The 22,763-nt window shown below is 36.0% G+C and overlaps 2 protein-coding genes and 1 long non-coding RNA gene across 9 annotated transcripts; 2 read left to right on the forward strand and 1 right to left on the reverse strand.

The window, feature by feature from the left end:
• Positions 1-6,125: 6,125 nt before the first annotated feature.
• Positions 6,126-8,818, forward strand: HCF243 (Serine/Threonine-kinase pakA-like protein). Its single transcript, XM_028072742.2, has one exon. The coding sequence runs from the start codon at positions 6,341-6,343 to the stop codon at positions 8,561-8,563; it is 2,223 nt and encodes a 740-aa protein (XP_027928543.2). The 5' UTR covers positions 6,126-6,340; the 3' UTR covers positions 8,564-8,818.
• Positions 8,819-17,241: 8,423 nt separating this feature from the next.
• LOC114183595 (uncharacterized) lies at positions 17,242-21,321 on the forward strand. 7 transcript variants are annotated; one of them, XR_014994830.1, is made up of 5 exons: positions 17,242-17,615; positions 17,702-17,782; positions 18,340-18,553; positions 18,810-19,003; positions 19,449-21,321. It is a non-coding gene; the product is annotated as an uncharacterized LOC114183595 (long non-coding RNA). The 7 variants fall into 7 exon arrangements; XR_014994827.1 differs by lacking the exon at positions 18,340-18,553 and having other exon boundaries at positions 17,242-17,782; positions 19,449-20,016; positions 20,203-21,321; XR_014994828.1 differs by lacking the exon at positions 18,340-18,553 and having other exon boundaries at positions 17,242-17,782; positions 19,853-20,016; positions 20,203-21,321.
• Positions 19,760-21,248, reverse strand: LOC114183594 (serine/arginine repetitive matrix protein). The gene is made up of 2 exons (XM_028070668.2): positions 20,667-21,248; positions 19,760-20,292 (listed from the first exon to the last, which is right to left on the reverse strand). Exons 1-2 carry the CDS (start codon positions 21,246-21,248, stop codon positions 19,879-19,881), a joined length of 996 nt encoding a protein of 331 aa, XP_027926469.1. The 3' UTR covers positions 19,760-19,878.
• Positions 21,322-22,763: the final 1,442 nt, after the last annotated feature.

Genomic DNA, 22,763 nt, shown 5'->3' on the forward strand with positions numbered 1-22,763 from the left:
AAAAGTCTATTTCTGTTTCTTTCTGTGTTGGTGTGAGTGAGTTCTGCCCGAGTAGCTTGGGTTTCTAGCTCTAAGAAACCTAACAATTGGTCCGACCTGCCGGATCCAAGGGCCTGTTATCATGGAGGGAAGAGTTGCTGCGTTGGAAAGGTGGACCAGCGAGAATGGGAAGATTATCTTGGAAATTCAAGAAAATCTTCACGAAATCAGAAATATGATTAAGAATAGCAAGAAATCAGAAGAAGGGTCTGAGAAGAGTTCTGAAAATGGGGAGAATTCTGTTAACAACAAGAAAGGAGTTGTAAAGATGATCAGAAAGGAGGAGTCTGATTCTGACAGTGAAGAAGAGGTCCAGAAGCAGTGGATGAAAAGGGTAGAGTTACCAACTTTTGAAGGCAGTGATCCTATGGGCTGGATTGCTAGAGCAGAAAAGTTCTTTGAGATTCAAAATATTTCTCCAAAAGAGAAATTACGATTAGCATTCATAAGTATGGAAGGAAACGCTAGTCATTGGTTTAGCTTCTGGAAAAAGAAATCCAAGAACCCATCTTGGGAGAGTTTTGTCGAAGCTTTGAATAAAAGATTTGGAGGCAAGGATAGGAGTACAGTCTTTGAGAAATTAGCATCCATAAGGCAGAATGAGGGAGTAGAAGAATACGTACAAGAATTTGAAAGATTGGTGGCTCAAATTCCAGATTTATCAGAAGAACAACTACTGGGGTATTTTTTTGCAGGATTACAAAGCCGGATCAGAAGCCAAGTAAAGCCACATGATCCAAGGGATTTAATGAGGGCAATGGAGATCTCTAGGGATGTGGAGGAGTCTCTTAATGAATCATGGGCAGGAAGAACAAACACCTATCGGACAACATCAGCAGCAGACACCAGATTTCAGAGAGGAATGGGTGTGGTATCAAGAACTGAGACTTTTAAAGGGGCTGGAAACTCTCAGTCTTCTCCCAGCAATATGAGTACAGCAAGGAAAGAAGGAGGGGGAACCTCATCTATGGGCTCTAGGACAAGTGGAAATCCAACAACAGGAGGGAGTAAAAACAGGGCAGTCAGAAACTTGCCTTACCCAGAGTACCTAAAGAGAAGGGAAGAAGGAAGATGTTTTCATTGTGGAGGAGCTTTTGGGCCAGGCCACCGCTGCCCAGAAAAAAGCTTGAGAGTGGTAATTCTAGCAGAAGATGAGGAGAATAGTGAGGGCAGAGAGGAGGATGGAGGAGAGGAGAGAATTGGAGTGTTGGAAAACAAAAGAATGGAGCTATCTCTGTTCTCAGCAGGAGGCTTAACGCAAAATAATACCATGAAATTGCAGGGAGATATCAATGGGCGAAAGGTATTAATTTTAATTGATAGTGGGGCGAGTCATAATTTTGTTTCAGCACAATTGGTGACAGAATTGGGATTAATGGTGGAAGATACCCCTCCTTACTGTGTCAGATTAGGGGATGGACACAAGAAGCAAACACAAGGGTGTTGCAAAGATGTAGAAGTTAATTTGGAGAATCATGTTGTTAAAGAGACATTTTTCCTGTTTGAATTAGGAGGAGTTGATGTGATTTTAGGAGTGGAATGGCTAGCATCTTTAGGAGAAGTTAAGGTAAATTGGAACACCTTAACCATGAGTTTTAATGTGGCTGGAAAAGTGGTGAACATTCAAGGGGATCCCACTCTGACAAAAAGAATTGTGACACCACAAGCCCTGTTGAAGGAAACTGAAATTGAAGCAATCTCCTTAGTGTGGGAGTTGGGATTAACCAGTCACGAAGAGGAAGAAGGGGGGAAAGGATTGTCAGCCAAGCAGCAGGAGGAATTGGAGGAGGTTTTGCAGGAACATAAGATCATTTTCCAAGAAAAACTGGAGCTGCCACCAAGGAGGGGGATTGATCATAAAATACCTATCAAAGTAGGTGAAAACCCTGTCAATGTGAGACCATATAGGTACCCTCATCTGCTGAAATCTGAGATAGAAAAACAGGTGGAGGAAATGCTGAAATCTGGAATCATCAGGCCCAGCAATAGCCCATATTCCAGTCCAGTCATCCTAGTAAAGAAAAAAGATGGGAGTTGGAGGTTTTGCATAGACTATAGGGCCTTGAATAAGGTCACTGTGGCTGATAAATTTCCAATACCCGTGATAGAAGAGTTATTGGATGAACTACATGGTGCTACCTATTTCTCCAAAGTTGATTTGAAGGCAGGTTATCACCAAATCAGGATGTATGAAGGGGATATACAGAAAACAGCTTTCCGCACACATCAGGGCCACTATGAGTTCTTGGTCATGCCCTTTGGGCTAACCAACGCGCCAGCAACCTTCCAATGTGCCATGAACACAGTTTTGCAGCCATACTTAAGGAAGTTCGTATTGGTGTTCTTTGACGACATCTTAATCTACAGCCAATCATGGGAGGATCACATGGGTCACTTAAAACAGGTGTTGCATACACTGCAGCAGCAACAGTTCTTTGCAAATAAAAAGAAGTGTGAGTTTGGGAGACAAGAGGTGAAATATTTGGGCCACGTAATATCTAAAAAAGGGGTAGAGATGGATCAAGACAAGCTGGCAGCAATTCATCAGTGGCCTTTGCCAAAAAATCTTAAAGCCTTGAGGGGTTTTCTTGGGTTGACTGGGTATTATAGAAGATTCATCCGAGACTATGGAAAAGTAGCAAAACCATTAACACGTCTATTAAAGAAGGGATGTTTCTGCTGGAATGAAGAAAGCACTAAGGCTATGGAGGCTCTAAAGAAAGCTATAACAACAGCCCCTGTTCTAAAACTACCAGACTTCAGCCAACCTTTTTCCATTGAGTGTGATGCATCAGGCAGTGGGCTGGGTGCTGTGCTAACACAGGACAAACGTCCTATTGCTTTCTTCAGCAAAGGCCTATCGGACACTTCCTTAACTAAGTCCATTTATGAAAAGGAGTTGATGGCTTTAGTTTTAGCCATACAGCATTGGAGACCTTATTTATTGGGGCAAAAATTTACAGTATATACAGATCAGAGGAGTCTAAGGTATTTGTTAGAGCAGCGTATCACCACACAAAACCAGCAGAATTGGTTGGCCAAATTGATGGGATATGAATTTAATATTGTTTATAAAATTGGAGCATCCAACAAAGTAGCTGATGCCCTTTCTCGAAGGGGGGAGAATGAGGAGGATGACAAAGAATTGACTATAATGTCCATACCATTCTGGCAGGACTTCCAGAAGATATTGGCAGAAGTGGAAGAAGATGCAGAATTACAGAAGATCATAAAAGGGCTGAAAGAGAATCCTGGGAAGCAGGGGCAGTATACTTTAGAACATGGAAGACTTCATCATAAAGGCAGGCTCGTGCTATCAGCCAACTCTGCTTGGATTCCAAGACTGCTGGCTGAATACCATACCACATCTACAGGAGGTCACTCAGGGGTGTTCAGAACTTACAGGAGGATAAGCCAATCACTATACTGGATTGGAATGAAGAAGATGGTAACAGATTTTGTGGCTGCTTGTTTGGTGTGTCAACAACACAAGTACCTAGCATCTTCACCACAAGGGTTGCTACAACCTTTACCCATACCCAATGCAGTATGGGAGGACATTAGTTTGGACTTCATTGTCAGGCTACCAAAATCCAATGGGTATGATTCAGTCTTGGTGGTGGTGGATAGACTAAGTAAATATGGGCATTTCATACCAATTAAACATCCTTATTCAGCCAAGAGCATAGCAGAGGTGTTTGCCAAAGAAATAGTGAGACTACATGGGATTCCTGCATCTATTGTTAGTGACAGAGACCCTACATTTTTAAGTCTCTTCTGGAAGGAGTTATTCAGAATGCAGGGAACACAGTTAAACATGAGCACTGCGTACCATCCTGAGTCAGATGGCCAAACTGAAGTCTTAAATAGAACCTTAGAAACATACTTGAGATGCTTTAGCTCAGAACAACCCAAATCTTGGTCTCACTTTCTCTCATGGGCAGAATACTGGTATAACACCAGTTTTCACGGGGCAGCCCAAAAATCCCCTTTTGAAATAGTTTATGGCAGACCACCTCCTTCCATCAGCAGATTTATTCCAGGAGAAACCATTGTGGAAGCAGTAGCACATGATCTCATGACCAGAGATGAAGCTTTGAGCCAACTCAAGTTCCACCTCGCAAGAGCCCAAGAGCATATGACGAAATATGCGAATAAACACAGGAAACAATCCTCCATCCAAGTAGGGGACTGGGTTTTTCTGAAAATTCGCCCCCATAGACAGGTCTCAATGGCCACCAGACTGCACCCAAAGCTATCTGCTAGATATTATGGTCCTTTTCTAGTGCTGAAACAGGTAGGTCCAGTAGCCTTTGGATTACAACTTCCAGAAACTGCCAGGATCCACCCAGTATTTCATGTTTCACAATTAAAAAAAGCAGTAGGCACTCATCAAGTTGAGAAAGACCTGCCAGAAGGTTTGCAAGGCAGGACCTCTAATTGGTTCCCAGAGAAGATATTGGATAACAGATGGGGACCTATACCAGGGAAGGAAGATGCAAGACCGCAAGTCTTAATTCAGTGGAAGGATAAAGGGGTAGAAACAGCTACTTGGGAAGACGTCACAACTATCCAACAGCAGTTCCCTGACTTCAACCTTGAGGACAAGGTTGCTCAGCCAGAGGGGAGTAATGATAGAATATTAAAGGTGTATGTGAGAAGAAATAAGAACTGAGTTAGTTAGTTAGTTAGTCTGTTAGTAGGTTGTTTGGGAATGAAAGTTTGTTTTAGGAAAAGTATAAATAAGAAGGGGGGTAGTGTTGTAAAAGGGGGTATTCGTTTTGTTTTTGTAAGTGTAAACAGGAGTCATAACAGATCCTGTGAGGGGGGAATTGTTGTCTTTCCCTGGACGCATTCTTTGAGAGAATAATAAAAGTCTATTTCTGTTTCTTTCTGTGTTGGTGTGAGTGAGTTCTGCCCGAGTAGCTTGGGTTTCTAGCTCTAAGAAACCTAACATCTACTGTTTTCTTCATCATTTTTGTAGTTTGTGGGCATTAATTACGTATTAAGAATACAAGAAGCGAAGCTAATCAAATTATTATTTGAGAGATTTCTTTCACATTCATTGCGGCTGATAATGCTTCTGATATTGACAAATACTATACCGTTAGGTGGGCTTTTCTATTTTTTTCCTCTCATAAATAGCCGTTGGGTAGGTTTTGTTTTCCAAGTTTTATTGGTAGTTGTGTTTGCTAGTTGTTGGTTAAGATTATCGTACCATTATTTGGTAGTGTGCTAGTGTTTTCACATAGGTTTTTATTAAGGCAAAAGTTATCTATATTTAGGGGATAAAAATCCCATTATATCCAGAAACTATTTTAGAAAATTTTAACAATCATGATCTAAAATAGTAGCATTGATTTTACCGAAACGTCTAATAGTAAACACATATATTATTCACGACATGAGGCCAAAATCTCCTTTATGCTAGTCTTACAAGAATATAAACTCTTTATCTATTCCTTTTCCTGTCAAATTTCTTTTCCACTCACACTCTCACACACAACCTTTCTTTTTCTATTATTTTCCCACTGCTTTCTGTCTTTACCAAAGTTGTTGATCTGCCAAAAGTCTCGTGCACGCAGATGATTTTTCCTTTTCTGCTGAACACGGAGACGAACCTTGAGACTTGAGTACTTCACTAATAACAAGTATCATTCAAGATTCACCCCCCACTTCATTTCACCACACATATGATTCATACCACACTATCCCATTCCCAAATACCAAGTCCAAAGAAAAATATTATAGTCATCTTAGAAGAAACCACTTGTGAATCGATGAATCTGGGGGAATGGATTATTATTCCTCCGTAGTGCATAGTTGCAAGATAAGGTGACAGATTATGTGAAAAAATGTGAAAAATGAAAGTAAGTTTTGTTTTACTAAGATATAGAACTAACTTAATGAGAATATGTCTGTAAGAAATAAAAAATAAAGAAAAAGCACCAGTTGGCAACAAGACCCTACCCTACACTCTAGCCACAGTGGGTTACATTTTGATAAAGACAAACAGCATTTCGTCATCTTCCATTAAACACTTTCCTCTCTCTCAGTATCTCTCTCTCTCTCATTCTATCGGACACACTCTCACTCACAAATAGTAGCCACCTTGCAATCTGTTACTGAGGATAATAGGCCACTCCACCTCACAACCAAGCAACGCTAAGCAATCTTTCATTTATTGACTGTGCTTTTATAGAGCTACCATCCCAAAAAATCAACTCTTGTGTCACACAATGGCCATGGCATGACTTGGCAAGTGTTATTCTGAAACCAAATAAAAAGAAAAAAGAAAAAAATGGAGACAGATAGAGAGAGACCCCATCGCAGCACAAGTAGCAATAGCAGTAGCACAAGCGAGTTGTTTGTTTGCTTCACTTCCCGTTTGTCCTCTTCATCCATGAAGCTCTCTTCTAAGTCCATTCTCAGCCCAAGCCGCAGCAGAGACCCTCCTCAGATTTCCCTCTCTTCTTCCGTCAGCAGGAGGCTCAAGAGCAATGGCAGCATGAAGGGAGGCCAAGCCTCTCCCATGTTCCCAACTGCTGGCAAGAGAAGAGGGTGTGGCTTTGAGAACCCTGAACCTTCTTCTCCCAAAGTCACTTGCATTGGCCAGGTGAGGGTCAAGACCAAGAAGCAAGGGAAGAAGATAAGGGCAAGGTCTAAGAGGAGAGGAGAGGCTAGCTTTAGGAAGGGTGAACAAGGTGGTGCAAATGCCAATGGAAATGCAAATCCTAATGCAGATCTAACTAGACAAAACAGCCAAGGGTTTCAGCATCACCAGAACTGCTTGAAGCATCGGAATCAGAGATGGGTGCATCTCCCCTTGACAATATGTGAGGCCTTGAGAGAGTTCAGCTGCTTCTTTCCTTGCAGGTCTTCTTGCATGTCAAGTGAGAAGGAGAAGGAAAAGGGTGGTGGAGTGGAAGGAGGAGGACTTGTGAGAGAGGGTTCGTGTGGGAATGGACTTGGAAGGTGGCTGGTGGCTTTGCAGGATGGGGATGGGAAGGGAAGGGGGATTGAGTTAGTGATGGAGGAAGAAATGGAGGATGGAAGAGAGAGAGGTGAGAGGAGCCGCAGCCAGAGGAGGCATGTGTTTGAGGACATTGATGTTGATTTGGTGGTTGGAGAGGAAGAAGAGAAGAAGAATGATGAGGTGGTGGGAGAGGAAGAAGAGAAAGCAAGAGTTAGCATATGTATTCCTCCCAAAAATGCTCTTTTATTGATGAGATGCAGATCTGATCCAGTCAAAATGGCAGCTCTGGCTAACCGTTTTTGGGAATCACCTGTTCACAAAACCAAATGTCAAGAAGAAGAAAAAGAAGGGGAAGAACATGATGAAGAAGACATTGTGGATGAAGATGAACAAGAAGTAGAAGATGATGACACACAGCAACCCATCAAAGTGAAAGAGGATGAGCAACAAGTAGAAGTAGAAGAAGAAGAAGAAGAAGAAGTTGAAAGAGAAACCATAGAAGATACCATTTGCCAAAGAGAAACAGAAACTATGGTGGTGGTCAGTGAAGAAGAAGAAGAAGAAGCCGGGAAGGAAAGCTATGAAGTTGAAAGCGTAGGAAACATAGAAAGCAGAGAGTTTCATGAAGTAAAAGAAGAGGAAGAAAAGAGTGACCAAGAAGCAAATGAAAATGCCATCGAAAAAGGTGAAACTTTAACACATTCTGAAGCTCATTCAGATCTCCACAACCTTAAAACCGAAGGAAAAGAGGTTAATCTCCAAGAGGCTATAGAAGTGAGAGAAAACAACGAAAGCTCAGAACTTTCTTCCACCCCAGAAACGTTCACAGCTTCAGAACCCACCCCAGAAACGTTCACAGCTTCAGAACCCACCCCAGAAACGTTCACAGCTTCAGAACCGGAAAACGACGACGGAGAGCCAGAAACGGAAGCAGTGACGACCGAAACTTCAGAAGGGTCAACGGAGGAGGAAGAAGAGAAAGTGACTACGGAGACCGAAACGCAAGAGCCGACCCGAGACCCGAATTCGGATCCACAGTCAAAGGAGCGAGAAAATGGGTCAAAATGCGAAGATAGAGAAAGGGAAACGTTGCCGGAGTGCTTGTTACTGATGATGTGCGAGCCCAAGCTGTCAATGGAGGTGTCCAAGGAAACGTGGGTTTGCAGCACCGACTTCATACGGTGGCTACCGGAGAGACCTGCCGCCGCAGGCGGCGGCAAAAGGCTGAATGGAGAGACCTTTACAAAGACCAAGCCGAAGCCGAAGCCTTCTCCACCGCTGATGCAGCCGCCACGGTCGTCGTGTTCGTTCCCGGCGATGGGCGGTGCCGCCGGAGTGTCAATGGCGACAATGATTGAGCAGAAGCTGGTGGGGTCGAAATCAGGTAATGGGTACGAGCCGTTTGTGCTCACGCGCTGCAAGTCGGAGCCGATGAGGTCATCGGCTAAGCTAGCTCCGGAGGCTTGCTTTTGGAACAACAGGAAGCTTGAGCCGCATCCACCCGCCGCTCAGCTTGGGGTCGGCGCGCCGGCTGGTGTTGGATTTTGATTTTCATTTTAATTCTCTCTTCCTGAAAACTCTCAAATTTCTTTTTTTTTTAATTGACAGAATAATCAACTGTTGTTATTATTATGTGTAGATTACTGCTAAACTTTGGGCTGCTTTGTTAAACTAGGATTTTGATTATACTCCTATTTTGCTGTTTTTAGAATGTAATCCTTTGTATAAATAGTTTTAGTGATGGTATTTGTTTTGGGGTCCATTATTACTCGTTAGTGAAGTTATAATAAGAGTTTTAATTTACCTGTGCAGTGTTAACCAGTATTCTGGTATGATGTGGTGCATGTTGTATTTATTTCTGTGATGGTTGGTATATTTCTTAGTTGGAACATATTATGAAGGAGATAATGGAAGTGGTGGAAGGCTTGAAGTATGTGTATATGCGTGTTCTTGAGGGCATGAAGACAAAGTGAGTGGGACATTTTGTTAAGGTTGTTGTGTCTGGTTGTCTAATGCCATAATTAGGTTGGAATTTCTGTGGACTTTGGTCAATGGTCGTGGCTCATCGTTTTAAAGCACTACTGCTCTGTGATTAAGCTTCTGTAATGTGTCGTTGTAATTAACAAGTCTTCATGGTAGTTGCATTGCATGTGTAATGGGGAATTCATTCCAAGGTGCTGCATTTAATTACAGGGAAAACAGTCAAACCACAAGTTTGACTAGTCATTAGTGGTGCACTTGAATTTATTCCTTTCTCACTTTTAATCATCATCATGTTTTTGGGTACTTTTTATTTTTCAACATCAAAATTTTACTAATTATCTTTTTTATTAGGTATACTTTTATGTGTTTTTTTAGTTTTTTAAGTAAATTGCCTTTTGGTTTTTGTGCATAAATAACCTTCATAAATCATGTTACTATCATGTTGGGAAAAAAAAAAAAGAATCAAAACAGTGATCAGATCAGATCACAATAGTATCTACTAACAACCGATGACTAATTTCTGTCCACGAAGTATGAATTTCATTGTTTTAATACTGAGAATTGATTTTGGAATCAAATGAAATTTTTTTAATAATATCTGCTAAAGACAAAGATTATTAATGAACTTTATAAGTAGTAGCAAGAGGCTTTATGATGTTTTAGCAAAGCAAGCATTTTTGGTTTGTAAAAGTGTGTTGATTTGTGAGTGTACTCATAATATTGAATTGGTTTGAGATAAATATTAGTTAATAGGTTAGTGACAGGTTTTGAAAGGAACTGCAGGAAGATAAGCTGTAAAGTTGGCATTTTGTCTTTCTCTAAAACTTGTTTGCAATAGCAGAATTTCAAAACTGTTTCCTCAGTCAATAATACAGTGTGCAGCACACTCAGCTCCCAAGGAAGCAAAACTATAGATAGTATCATTATCTCATGCAAGCTCATTCCCTCTTTGTTTTCGATGGTTTTCTTCCCAGAAATACACACTATTTCATCTAAGGTGAAGTGAGATTTATCCGAGTAAAAAAGTGAACTAATTTATCAAAATATTAAGATTCTACCTAAAAAGCTGTTTTTTTTTTTTTTTAATTTTCAAAGACATTGAGTTTGAGCTGCTTATTATATGTTTGATAATAGTAGGTTTAATTATCTTTCAATTATTTTCAGTTGAGCTTTTATTAATTTTTTATTATGTTTATTGAATATTTAAACTATTTATCTTTTCAGTTGAATTCTTGTTCTTTAATTTTTTTTAATCGGATGACGTAATGTTATTTTGTCTTATTATTTTTCTTGTTTATATTCATGTATTAAAAAGGTTTAATATTTTATTGCTAATTTGAAATGATATTCCGACTAATATAAAATGATTAGTAAATTTTATTATTTTTATTGAAAATGTGTTAGACAATGAGGTCATTATGTTTTTTAATTATTTTTATGTTATTATCTAGCGGGACTAAGAAACTGGCTTAGTCACCTATCGTTTTACCTTTTACCTTGATCGTAATATTGTTTTATATTAACAATAAAATTTCATGTTTTTATTGGATTGATTGAGTACTCTTAACTCCTGACTAACTGGTTCTTCGTCCACTCGTCCTTTAGTTGATTTGTTTTCAAGATTTCTTGTTCGATGGAATCTGCTTGGATGGTATCTGCATAAGGCACTTTGTTACTTAAGTCGGGAAAAGTTTATGCAATAATCAATTTAATCAATTATCTTACTTGGATCTTCTATTTATACTATTTGTAATAGGCTTTTACTTACCACTGATCTGACCACTGATCTAATCACAGTGATACCTTAATACGATTACTAGACTAATTTATGTTAACCTATTTTTAGATTGATTTAATGGCACCTATCGACCTTCTTGTCCATAAATATGTCATACAGTATTTGACGTTTCATCTAGAGATGACAAACAAACTCACCTCCGTGGTATCGCCCAAATCTATCCCCGTTTTAAAGGGAAATTCTCATATATATATATATATATATATATATATATATATATATATATATATATATATATATATATATATATATATATATATATACTTTTTATTTTTTATTTCTTCTGATTATTTGGTTTGTCATGAAACTTATTTTATCTCTAATATATTTTTCATTTTATCATAACCTTTATATAATTATGTTATAATAATGTATGTCAATTAAAAAAAATTTATGTCTCACATTTAAATATTTCTATTATTTTTTAATATTTTTATTTATTGTGTATTTTTCTTTCACATGAGAATGTTTATACTCTCAATTTAAGTGTTTAATAGCATAAACTTTTCATTTACTAGGTAATATGTAAACAAAAATTCTTTATTTATTATTATTAATTTTTGTTTCACTAAAAAAAAAAAATTGTTATTTCTTAACCATTGAGTATATATGTTGATATTTGAAAAGTTTTCTTAGATCTCTAAGGTATTTTTCATCTTATCATACCCTTAAGTATACATTTATTTTCTTTCAATAGTCTCTCAAATTGTTTATAAGACACACATTTTTTAACTTTTTAATATTTTTATTTGTTGTTTATTTTCATCATGTAGAATATTATTTCAATATATTTTATCTATTTTTTTTTATTTTCTGACTAATTATTAATCATACTATAACTTTTTCATTATAATTGTATAAATAACTTTTATTTATCACAATATAAAAATTTAATGTAATTGTCATGAATTTTTTTTAATCACCATCCAACATATATTGAAGTTCAAAAGATACAAGATATATATTAAAATTTTATTATTTGTTCTTTGCGTCATTTTGATCAAGTGATGTATTATAACTTTTATTAGTGTATAAAAAATAGATTAATCAGAATTTAAAAATTGATGTAAACAAACATTTAAAATATATTTTAATTTGAATATTTGTTTTCCTTTTATATTTTTAAAAAAATATTTTTAAATTTTATCAAATAGGTTTCATTAATTTTTGTAAATTTAATAAATATTTTGGTTCTCATGAAATTTTATTTGGTATTCTAATCTAAAATGTAAACAACAATTATAATTTATTTCAAAGTATTTGATATCGAAGAAACAATCATCCTCCTAATATTGAATATTTGATAATATTATGTTTCATTTATCGTAATTTTTTATTATTTTATAAAAATTAATTAAAATTAATATTGAAGTACTAATAAAACGGGTATGGGTATGAATATGAGATTATACTTATTAATCGATACGAATGGAAATGACACAAAAATTTGATATCCGTTGAGTTTAAATATGAAAAAGAAGATACATTTTTTCTACATAGATAATATAAGTATAATATAACGAAACACGTCCCCGCGATGTTGTAAAACCCTATTTTTCTGCCCTAAAATTTAAAGGGGCCTAGCCCTATTTGTTGGGCCTAAGGACTGACCCATAGGGTGTCCAAAGCCCCTAAGGCAGCCTAAACCCTCTCAATTCTTCCATTCTTGCGAAAACAGTACCTTACTCTCTCCCTTTTCCCTATCAACAGAAGCTCTGCTAGGGTTTGGTTCCCTCTCGTTCGTGCTAGCTCAAAAGCTCACCTCGTCTCACGTAAGTTGATCCTTGAACCGTACGCCCTCCTTTCGAAGTTGTTTTTGTGGTTTCTGTTAGGGTTCACTGTAGTAACCCTGTTATTCTCTCTATGCCACTGTTCGAGTTCGTAACCCTACTCTTGGAGCTGCTGGATTCATCGGCTTAAGGTCACAGTCTGTTATTAGCCTCTTTCCAGGTAAGGGAAGCTAGGGCTTTATTGTTTTAAGTTTTCGATGCCTGTTTGGTTGATTTTATGTACTGGAAGGTTGATATATGTTATTGGTTGTGTGACAATGCATGGATTATACTGCTATAATGATGTGTATCTGTTTCTGCACGAAAGAGAGTGGTGAGCTCTGCTAAACTCGCCCAGGCGAGCAGGTTGGTCGCTCAAAACGAAAGCTCTCGCTTAAGCGAGGAGCTCTCGCTTGAGCGAGAACAACAGTAACTCCCTCCCATCTCTGTTTCGAAGGCTCGCCTAAGCGAAGGCCACTCGCCTGAGCGAGTTGGGCTAGCTTGAGCGAGATCTCGACGTGCTCCCTATTGCAGTCTCGCCTAGGCGAGAGCAGGTAGCTTGAGCGAGGGGTTCCTCTCGCCTGAGCGAGGTCTCTTTAGCTTGAGCAAGATTTGGGCATTTCTAAGTATGTGTGTGTGTGTGTATATATATATATATATATATATATATATATATATATATATATATGTATGTCTCACATGATTGGTTGATGTACGCTTAAGACAGTTCAAGCCATGATGCTATATGTACTGTATATGTTATATTGGGACTGTAAGTTGATGTGTTTAGCATGGGCGTGGTGTGATATATGCTTGATTGGTTTGGTAAATATATATACATATTGGCATGAGATTGATGTGTATGAGAACTCTAAGAGTGGTTGGTGAAACATGGGTAAAGTGCGGGTAGGACATAATCCCATGACCTTCGTAGGGAGTGTTCATGGTGGTACCTCATCTAATGGACGTAATTCCACGAGGGTACGTAGTGGTGCCTCCTCCTAGGACGTAATTCCACGAGAGTACGTGGTGGTGCGGCCACGACATAATTCCACGAAGGCCTCGTGGTGGTGCCTCATCGTATGTATCTGGATAGTCAAGTCTTGGTGCCTTATGTAGTTTGGTACTTCTTGTGTGGATGTACGTTAATTATGCTTGACTCTAAACTCGTATGTTGAGTGTTATGATATAAGAATTTTTTTTGCACTAGTTTACCCCTTTGCTTGTTTATATGATTATGTGTGGTTTACTCCTTTGCGATGATCATCGATTCTATTGATGTGAGCAGATGTGAGAACCCCTAACAGTGGTAATGATAATAGGGATGCTGCAGCTTGATGGATTGGACGGGTATTGGGCCCACTATGGGGTCCATCGCTGAAGGATTTTATTAGTTATGATTCTCTTGTCCGTACAAGACCTAGTATAATTAATTTTCACCTGTGTATTTTGTTTTGGGTCGTATGGAGCCTCTTTTTATATAAAATGGGTATGTTTGGTGTCCTGTGTACCTTCATACTTCAAATTCTATAGTCTCTAAATATTCATGTATATGATGTTTTATTAATCTGAAGTTATCCAGTCTTTGGGATGTTACAGATGCTCTGTTACCATCTTCATCTATTGAACTGGTATTTTCTAGCTTCCTAGCTTTTAGGTCTTGCATGACGTGTGGCCGCTTGGCATCTAATGGCTCAAATTTATGGCTTTGACTAATCTCCCGATCAATCCATACTATACATTTCATATTTTTTAGTCATGAAGATAAAAAACAAGATGATCAGATAAAATCACAATCACATCATTCGGTCAACAAAAGATCATACAAAACAAACTCAATTGAAAAATATAAAAATATTAAATATTTAATAAACTAATACAATTAATACAAACTCAATTAAAAATATCCAACTTTATTTTGTGAACTTGAAATTTAACGTAAACACTTACTGTAATATTACACAAAAGCTAGTTTCAAAACGTACTCTTCAACTTGTTTTAATTTGATAAAGACCCCCATTTCACAATCAGCACCAAAACAAGAAAATTATCTGCCTAACTCTACTTTTTTTTTTTTTTTTTTAAATAAGAAGTGTTAAAACCCTATGAGGGTGGAATATGTGTAAAACCAAATCAGGGTTGAGAGATATTTGCTTATTGCTTAAGAAAGTTTGATGATGAGAAAAAGGTAGTTGTGATTGGGAATCTTGAGTTGAAAAAAAAGGACGAACAGAGAAACACAATGGAAGCTGGTAACATAAAGTGCTTTTGGTGCAAACTTTTTGAACAGATTGAAAATGGTGTAGGGAATGGGGCATAGACATTGCTCCTTGGCACATGGATTCCACAAAATCAATAATGAAATTGGCCTTCCCAAACCCTATCACACAAAGTTTTTGCCCCCTTTCTTATATATGTCAAGAGAAAACTATTAGTCAAAGGTACTTCTTTTTTTCATACAAAAAAATTGTTACATTAAAAGTTAATTCTTTTTAAAACCACATAAGTTGTATATTTTACTTAGGAAAATAAATCTCTATGTTGTCTATGTTAAAAGTGTATATACAAAAGAGTATACTAATCTTATTGTATATTCAATTTGTGTGAATGGTCATTATTTATTTTTCTTAAACATTATTTTGATCTCTTACATATGATTGAATAATTAATCAAAGACATGTTAGCATATTATTGATTTGCCACTTTTGGAGAAAGAGAGAATATGCAAGGTCCCCCCACCAATTTCCACCTATGTATATGACCTATTGAGAAATACTTTTTTCGTGAGAATAAATAAATGTTTTATAATATTTATATAGAAAAAATGTACAATACAATTTTGTTAAATACAAAATGTCATAGCAAAAAAAAAAAACTACTTATTTTATAAATTATAGTTACACTTTAAATGTTTTTCATATTAAAAAAAATAAATAAAATGGCTAAATTAATACTAGTTTATTCTACTTTTTTTTCTTATTTTTTTTATAACTTTTTGTATTTATTTAAAAAAAATATGGAAACAACAACAATAAAATAATTTAAGCTTAACTCTATTTATTATTCAATATTTCGAAAGGAATATATAATGAAAAATTGTTATTACTGTATTGTTAATAACCCATATAAAATAAAAGATTCCTTAAGATAAACATATACTGTTTAACTTTTTTTATTTATATTCAATAGAAACTAGATTTCACGCACAAAATTCTATAAAAAGGATTATTGCGTGTAAAAACATGTACATTTACTAATGATATATTTGATACGGATAATACCAATATCATAGAAATTACTTGATTGATTTTACCTTCTTTAGGTGTTCGTATACCAAACATTACTCGTTTGATGCTTACCATTCAAAATCTTGAATAATTTTTAGGATTGAGCAAATTATGATGAATGTCACAAACTCAAGCATCTCTAACTAGGTTACTCAAAACAGATCTTCCAAGTTCACGACTATCATTTCTACAGGCTCAAGGCACGAGTGGAGTCTTCTATTGGAGTTCTGAGTTTAATTTAGATATTGCCATGAATGCAACTTAGAGTTCAAGACATGCCTTAGCAAAGGTTCCAATTTCAAGCTTTTTGTAATGAATAACATCTTGACATTTTTAGATGAAAATAATGATTAAAAAATTAATTAAACTTAAATATTTTTATTCTTTATATATTTAATTTTATGTTTTATTATCTATTAACATTTATTGTTGTGTTTTATAAAAGAAATAAAAAGACAAATAATTTAATTTTCGTCCATTTATAAAATATATTACTTATAATTTAAAAAAAATTTAAAAATTTAAAAATTTTCAAAATGTGTATAATTTAAAAGAAATTCTAAAATTTTTGGAGTGGCCGCAGTCCCTTCCAACCCCTACAATACTCCACTCTTATGTATATGAATGATTATTTAACACCACTTCCGACCCAAAATTTTAAAATAATAAATTCATAAATATTTTATTTTATTTAGTGTTTAATTTTATTTTTTATCCAATGTAAATTATTCCCGAGAGATTTAAGCTCAAACTTAGATTAACTAAATCCTACATTCAGTAAAAATAAAAAAAATGAGTAAATCTTTTTAAAGTTTAAAGTTTTGAATCAAAGACGGTGTCGATTTTTATATGAATGAGACTTGTGTCTCTTGGGCAGTTACTCTCTTGACTAAATTCCCTCTCAAAAGACCATCACTGTTACCTCAGTTTGATGATGTATTCGATTGCAAGCTGGCCAGAATAAACCAAGGGAATTTGGCCAAAAACAAATGTTGCAAGATATGTGAAGCCATTCACTGAAGTCCTGTAACAAATTGCCAAGTGCTTTAAGAAAAAAAAAAAAAAAAACAGAAGGGTTCCAGTTAAAAAAAAAGTGAATGAGCTGCTGCCATTTTTTCTCTACTAATTCAATAAACTGCTTTTGTATGAATTCTATCATTCATTTGTGGTAGCAATTCCATGAATGAATATGACACAAGGTAAAGTGCTCACTGTATACACACAACAATTGAGATTCCTACTTTGACAGAATAATGAAAAACTGGACTACTGTACTTCATTGGCTTTAGAAGCTAAAGTTGATCATATGGGAAATTCTCTTACACAGTGGAATTTTGAAATCATTAAACGTAATAAATATTGAAAAAACGGGGGATGTGGTGGAGAGGCGAGGAGAAGAGTAAGCGCAAATCACTCATCAAATTAGTGACAGCACCACTACCTACAAACCGCTCCAGGTTCTATCATGGATATCAAACCCGTATAATGCATCAACGTTTCTTTGTTTGTTGAAACCCGGGGAAAACATTGGACAAACACCCCGTAACCCTGAAGTGTTTAGGGTTTGACAAAGTACGAGCTGTACCCGACCCCACATCCCAATTGACAATGGACCTCCAAATGATGATATATAAACTAGTGTAAATAGTGAAATATTTCCGATGTGGGACTTATAAGCTCGATTTTTTTTCCTAGTCCTAAAGTCTCAATTCGATTTATATTATCGCCCACCCATCAGAAAAAATCTCATGTCCTCATTCCAGGTAGGTACACGATCCTGCAATGCCTCTTATGATTTTTTATTTATTTTCCCTTGATATGTGATTCCAGTATGGCTCAACGATATTAGATGGTAGAAGAACCCTATGATTGAAACCAAGAACAAAGTCACTCTCATAAGCTACCAAGAACCAATGGTATCCTCGATTCCGTAAGTGTTTAACAAGTGCTTTTGTCTTTCCAATATAACTTATTGCAGCAACTTAAAACTCAGTTACAGAATTTATGTCTGCTGACTCTTTCATAACTGCCGATACTTGCAAAATTTCCTTGTTCCAAAAAAAAAACTAGAAGTCTGATTTTTCTATTTTACCACTTCCCTGCTTAACTATATTGTCTTCCTTTGTAGTAATTAATAACTTCACACATTACACCCCATCACTTTGCTGACATTGTATCACTTCTGTTTGCTTTCTTCCTCTCATTTCCTGCTCTCATATTGCAACATTTATAGTTTCCATTTTCTTGTTATGATAAATGTAATGAAGTAAGATCTACTTGTATTTTTCTCATTTCTTCATCTTTCAATTGTGGATGCATAGCAGTATATATTTAATATTGGTAAAAGGGGTACCATCATTTTACAACACTGAAATCATGCTTCAATCAATTATATTGACCCTGGTCACGGACCCTGGTTTCTGACCACTACACTGACCCATTATTAACAATTTATATTATCACTGTTGTAAGTGTCGCTGTCCACAGTTTATAACCTTTGTTTGAACTCAAGATGGCAAGCGGAAGTTCACATGATTTTGACTGTATGCATATATAGCTAAAGATTCAGAAGTTACAAGTAGAGGGAGTTCAACAAATTCAATGAAGATCCCAAAGTTCATTTTCTGCCTAACATGATTAAATGTTGCAATAATTTGAGTGGTTGTGATGGAGAATCCTCTGGTAACACCACACTAAACATGTAATACTCTAGGGAAGAGTGCCAGTTTTCCTAAACCCTACTTATTGTTAAGATATCATGTTATCTTTATCTTATTTTCAGTTTCTATTGTTATTCGTTGTTGTAAGTATTTTGAACTTAGTCCATATTCTTTTTATTATAAATACAACTCCTATGTGTATTTTCTACATAAGAAAGATTAATCTTAAACCTAGTTTTATTATATTTAATACTTATTTTTTTGGATATATTCTTTTCTCATAACTTTTATATGCAGTGTCTGAATCATGCTTCTACCATTGATCTGTTGGTGTTTGACAAGTTAATCCATTTGGAAGCTATTCTTGGATTTCTTAGTTTACTTGCTGCTTCAACGTTCCCATCAGCTGGAAGTTCTAATGATTAACAAATGTTTGCTGAGTTGAACAGTGAATTTTATTTGGTGGGCTAATATTGGGAAGCTTTGCTCAAGTAATTTTCTCTTTTCTCTTAGTTGTCTTCTGTTTTAGTTTTTTGTTTAGGAGAATCCATTATTATACATTTTCTTATGCTTTTGCTTGGGCTTTCACCCTACCCTAGTATATAATTAGGACTCTTCTGTTGGTATCCGTATCACACCATTGCACCTTATCAATCTAGAATGCTGTTAAAGTGTTCTCTGACTTTTACTCTTGCACGTGAACCTTTTAATTCCAACAAATAAACCTTGTTTTGCGGTCTAGTGATTTTGTGAACTATGAATATTATGAAAATATGCCAATATGTGATACGAATATTTAACAGAGCTGGTTATAGTTGTAGTAGAAACATCGATTATATTCAGGATTTCCTCTGGATAGTACAATTTTACTTTCACTTTAAAGTATTTTAATCGTTAACTAAAATTAACTGATCTGTTCTTATGGATACTTTTCAGAGCAGGAGAACCAAGTACAGTTTTAAGTGCAGAAATCTTTTTCCTATAGAGATGTTATGCAGCAATTTGTAATCATCAAAGTTTGACTGAGCCTCTTTTGATCTAAACCACCCTTTTGTTTTTGGTTCTTTCTTTCGTTTCTACTAGAACAACTAGAAGTATTCACAATAACAAAAGAAAGTCATGAGTGGCTGTTCAGGATTTATATATTATAAATCGGTAGATTGTTTTGGATAATCAGCATATATGCTCATAGAAAGAGCATACATGATTAAGTAAATTGATTTCTATAGCAGAACAAAAACCAAGAGTTACTATTATCACCATTATTATTTTTGCTATTCTTCTTAGCAATTGTTACAAAGAATTGATCAGTAAAGTATGATTATGATCCTGAGGTTCAGGATTTGAATGCAATCAATGGGTTTTCTCAGCATTCCTGGTGTACGTTTGAAGCCACTGCTCTAGCCCAAAACTTGATCTGCTGTTTCATGTCACCTGCAGACTTATTAGAAACCCAGTTTGGAATAGGAGGAGCACAACTTTGCACCAACCATGCCTCGGATAAGTATGGTCTTCTCACGGCCTTATCTTCTTCTGTCTCGTCTCTTTTTTTCTCTTGCAAACCAGGTAGTATGTTAGCTAAACTTGGACTCAAGGTTTCTTTCTCAAATGAGAATCCTAAATCCTTGAATCCCTGAACCTCTTCATATTCAAGATCACTCAGGCTTCTCCTCATTGTTTTCTGATTCAGGTACCTACGCCTCATCTCCATAACACCCTCTGTGTTGAAGCTTTCAACCTCAGTCTTTCTCGCTGGTCTACATCTTGGAATGCTACAAGTCTGTCAAAGAAAAGATGACATAATGTGAGGACTGAATAGTTAACATCAACACCTTCAAATCAATCTGAATTTGGAAGTATATGTATATGTTTTGAACTTTACTTCGCAAAGAACTATGGACTTTTCTTAAAGTAGCATTGTAGCAGCAAGCTACACACACATACACACATATGTGTGTGTGCTTCCTGTCCTTTTCCTATGATATGAGTTTATTTATGCCAAAAACTTTGGCCTTTTTGGCCATGCTGTGATTGGTGCTGGCCACACTAAAAGCAATCATAAACTTTAGAAGGGACAGGAATCTTATACATTTGGACTTTAAATGAAAAGGAGTCTATTTCTTAATATCTTACAAAAGCAGATGACTGAAGTACCTTAGAGGTTTGCCTGGGGGGCAGGATATCATAATGGGTAGGTGTTGATGTTTGCTTGTTGGATCTGCCAGTTCTAGAATCATTTACTCTGAACTTTTCCTCTCTCCCTATGGATGGAGGCAAAGATGGTGTTCTTAGCAGTTTGCTTTTCCTTCTACTACAATCACTCTCATGCTGTCCTTTCATCTGTGCACTACGAGGTTTACTAGCTGAATGAGACACCACAGGATCGTGTGTCTGGTGCACAAATTTGCTTCCTTTTTGGCCTTCTTCTTCTTTTTCTTCTCTCAATCTCAATGGTGGCATGGATGGTGCTCTCTGGATCTTCTTGGTATGAACAAAAGCACCATTGTTTGGTGGTTTCCTTGGTGAGGAGTATGAACACACACAAGAGTCCTTCAGTGTAAAATCCGGGGGGCTGATTAGGCCAGTGGAAGGGTAAGGATCAGAGTGACACCTTGTCATCTTTGGTGTTATCTTTAACAAGTTGTCAAAGAACCAGCACTCTTCCAGAAGATCTGCAGCTTCCATTTTTTCATCTCTGCAGAAAGAAGACTCACAAGAGTTGCCAATTGGCTCCATCAGTTTCCACTTTTCCAACTGTCACCCCTTAATATGTTCTCAGCTTATATGCACACTTCTGCTTCTGCAGTCATTGAATTCTTATTAAATTAACCGAATATTGTGCACACACAGGCCAAAGATTTTACCAATAAAAATCCTCAAACCGAACTTTCTTTAAGTTCAGATTCTCAGTTGAGTTTCTCGGTATTATTTTTTGTCGAATATTAAAAATACACTGATATTAATACTTTAAAAAAATTGTAATATATTTAAAAATTTCAGTGTCCATCAATATATTTTAAAAACACAGGAACAGCACGTAAAATTCATAAGAGAATCCAAATTCGCTTTCTAGATAAACCATGTGAGATATGACACCATGTGCCTTAAAATGTCCTTATTCATTGTTTAGGTACAAAGTGCTTGGTGTCCAAAAACCAAGTGTTATTTTAATACAAAAATGGATCTCCCTTTGGCATTTCAAGAAGTGAAATAATAGTTATGAGATGGATTTGTGCAGAGAGAGCAAGTGGGGTCATGGAGCATTCAAGCTTCACAACAAAAAATAATAGATAGGGACGATTTCTTTGGGATTGCCTTTATCATGCCAGCACATCCCCATGTGCTCTGGTTTTTGTTTATGCAGCCACTTCACATCACAAACAAGTTAAATTAATCATTGTGTTTGGTTTTATTTGACTACTGCAACATCATTTGGTAATGGTGTGAAAAGGTTCCATTATTACGTTATTTTCTTTTAGATTTAATAAATATCTTCAAACATATTCAAATCTTAAAACTCATTAATCATAATACTTCTTAGCATGACCTTCATTCTTTTCTCCAGGTGTCTGTGTGGCTATATGTAGTGTTCATGACTTTTGCTGTGTTCCACAACAATTCACACCATCGGTGTTCTTAGCTGTCTAAATATTATGAGCTTTTAGAAAACTAATTCGATTTAAACTATTAGTTTAGTTGAGTTTGGTAGAGGAATGAAACCAATTATTTAATCAAATCTAGGTTGATGCTTAGTTAAGGAAGACGCCAAAAACTCTGAATTATTTTCTTGTACCTGTTGTTAACTATCGATTTACCACTCTAGAATCTTGACCAATTTGGTTAAATTTGTAAGTGTATTCTTGTTGGATAAAATTACTCTTAAATTGATTGGTTCCTCTACCTTGTTTCTATTATTGAGTTTGATTCGCAAAAAAGGATTTTGATGTTTTTTTATTTTATTCTTTTGTTTTTAACTCTAAAAAAATTAAGACAATAAATTGTTCGAATGAATCCCCACAGGGTAACGAGTATAATCTCATATCCATATTCATACCCATTTTCTTACTATTTCAATATTAATTTTAATTAATTTTTATAAAATAATAAAAAATTACGGTAAAGGAAACATAATATTATCAAATATTCAATATTAAAAGGATGGTTGTTTCTTCGATCATTACTAAAAAAACTCATATTTCCTTCCAATTTTGTTTTGAAATTTTTTTATAGAAAATACTTATAAGTTTTGTT

Source organism: Vigna unguiculata, chromosome 5 (genome assembly GCF_037176805.1).
Source record: "Vigna unguiculata cultivar grain cowpea cultivar isolate G323 ecotype 2 chromosome 5, ASM3717680v1, whole genome shotgun sequence".
Taxonomy (NCBI): Eukaryota; Viridiplantae; Streptophyta; class Magnoliopsida; order Fabales; family Fabaceae; genus Vigna; species Vigna unguiculata.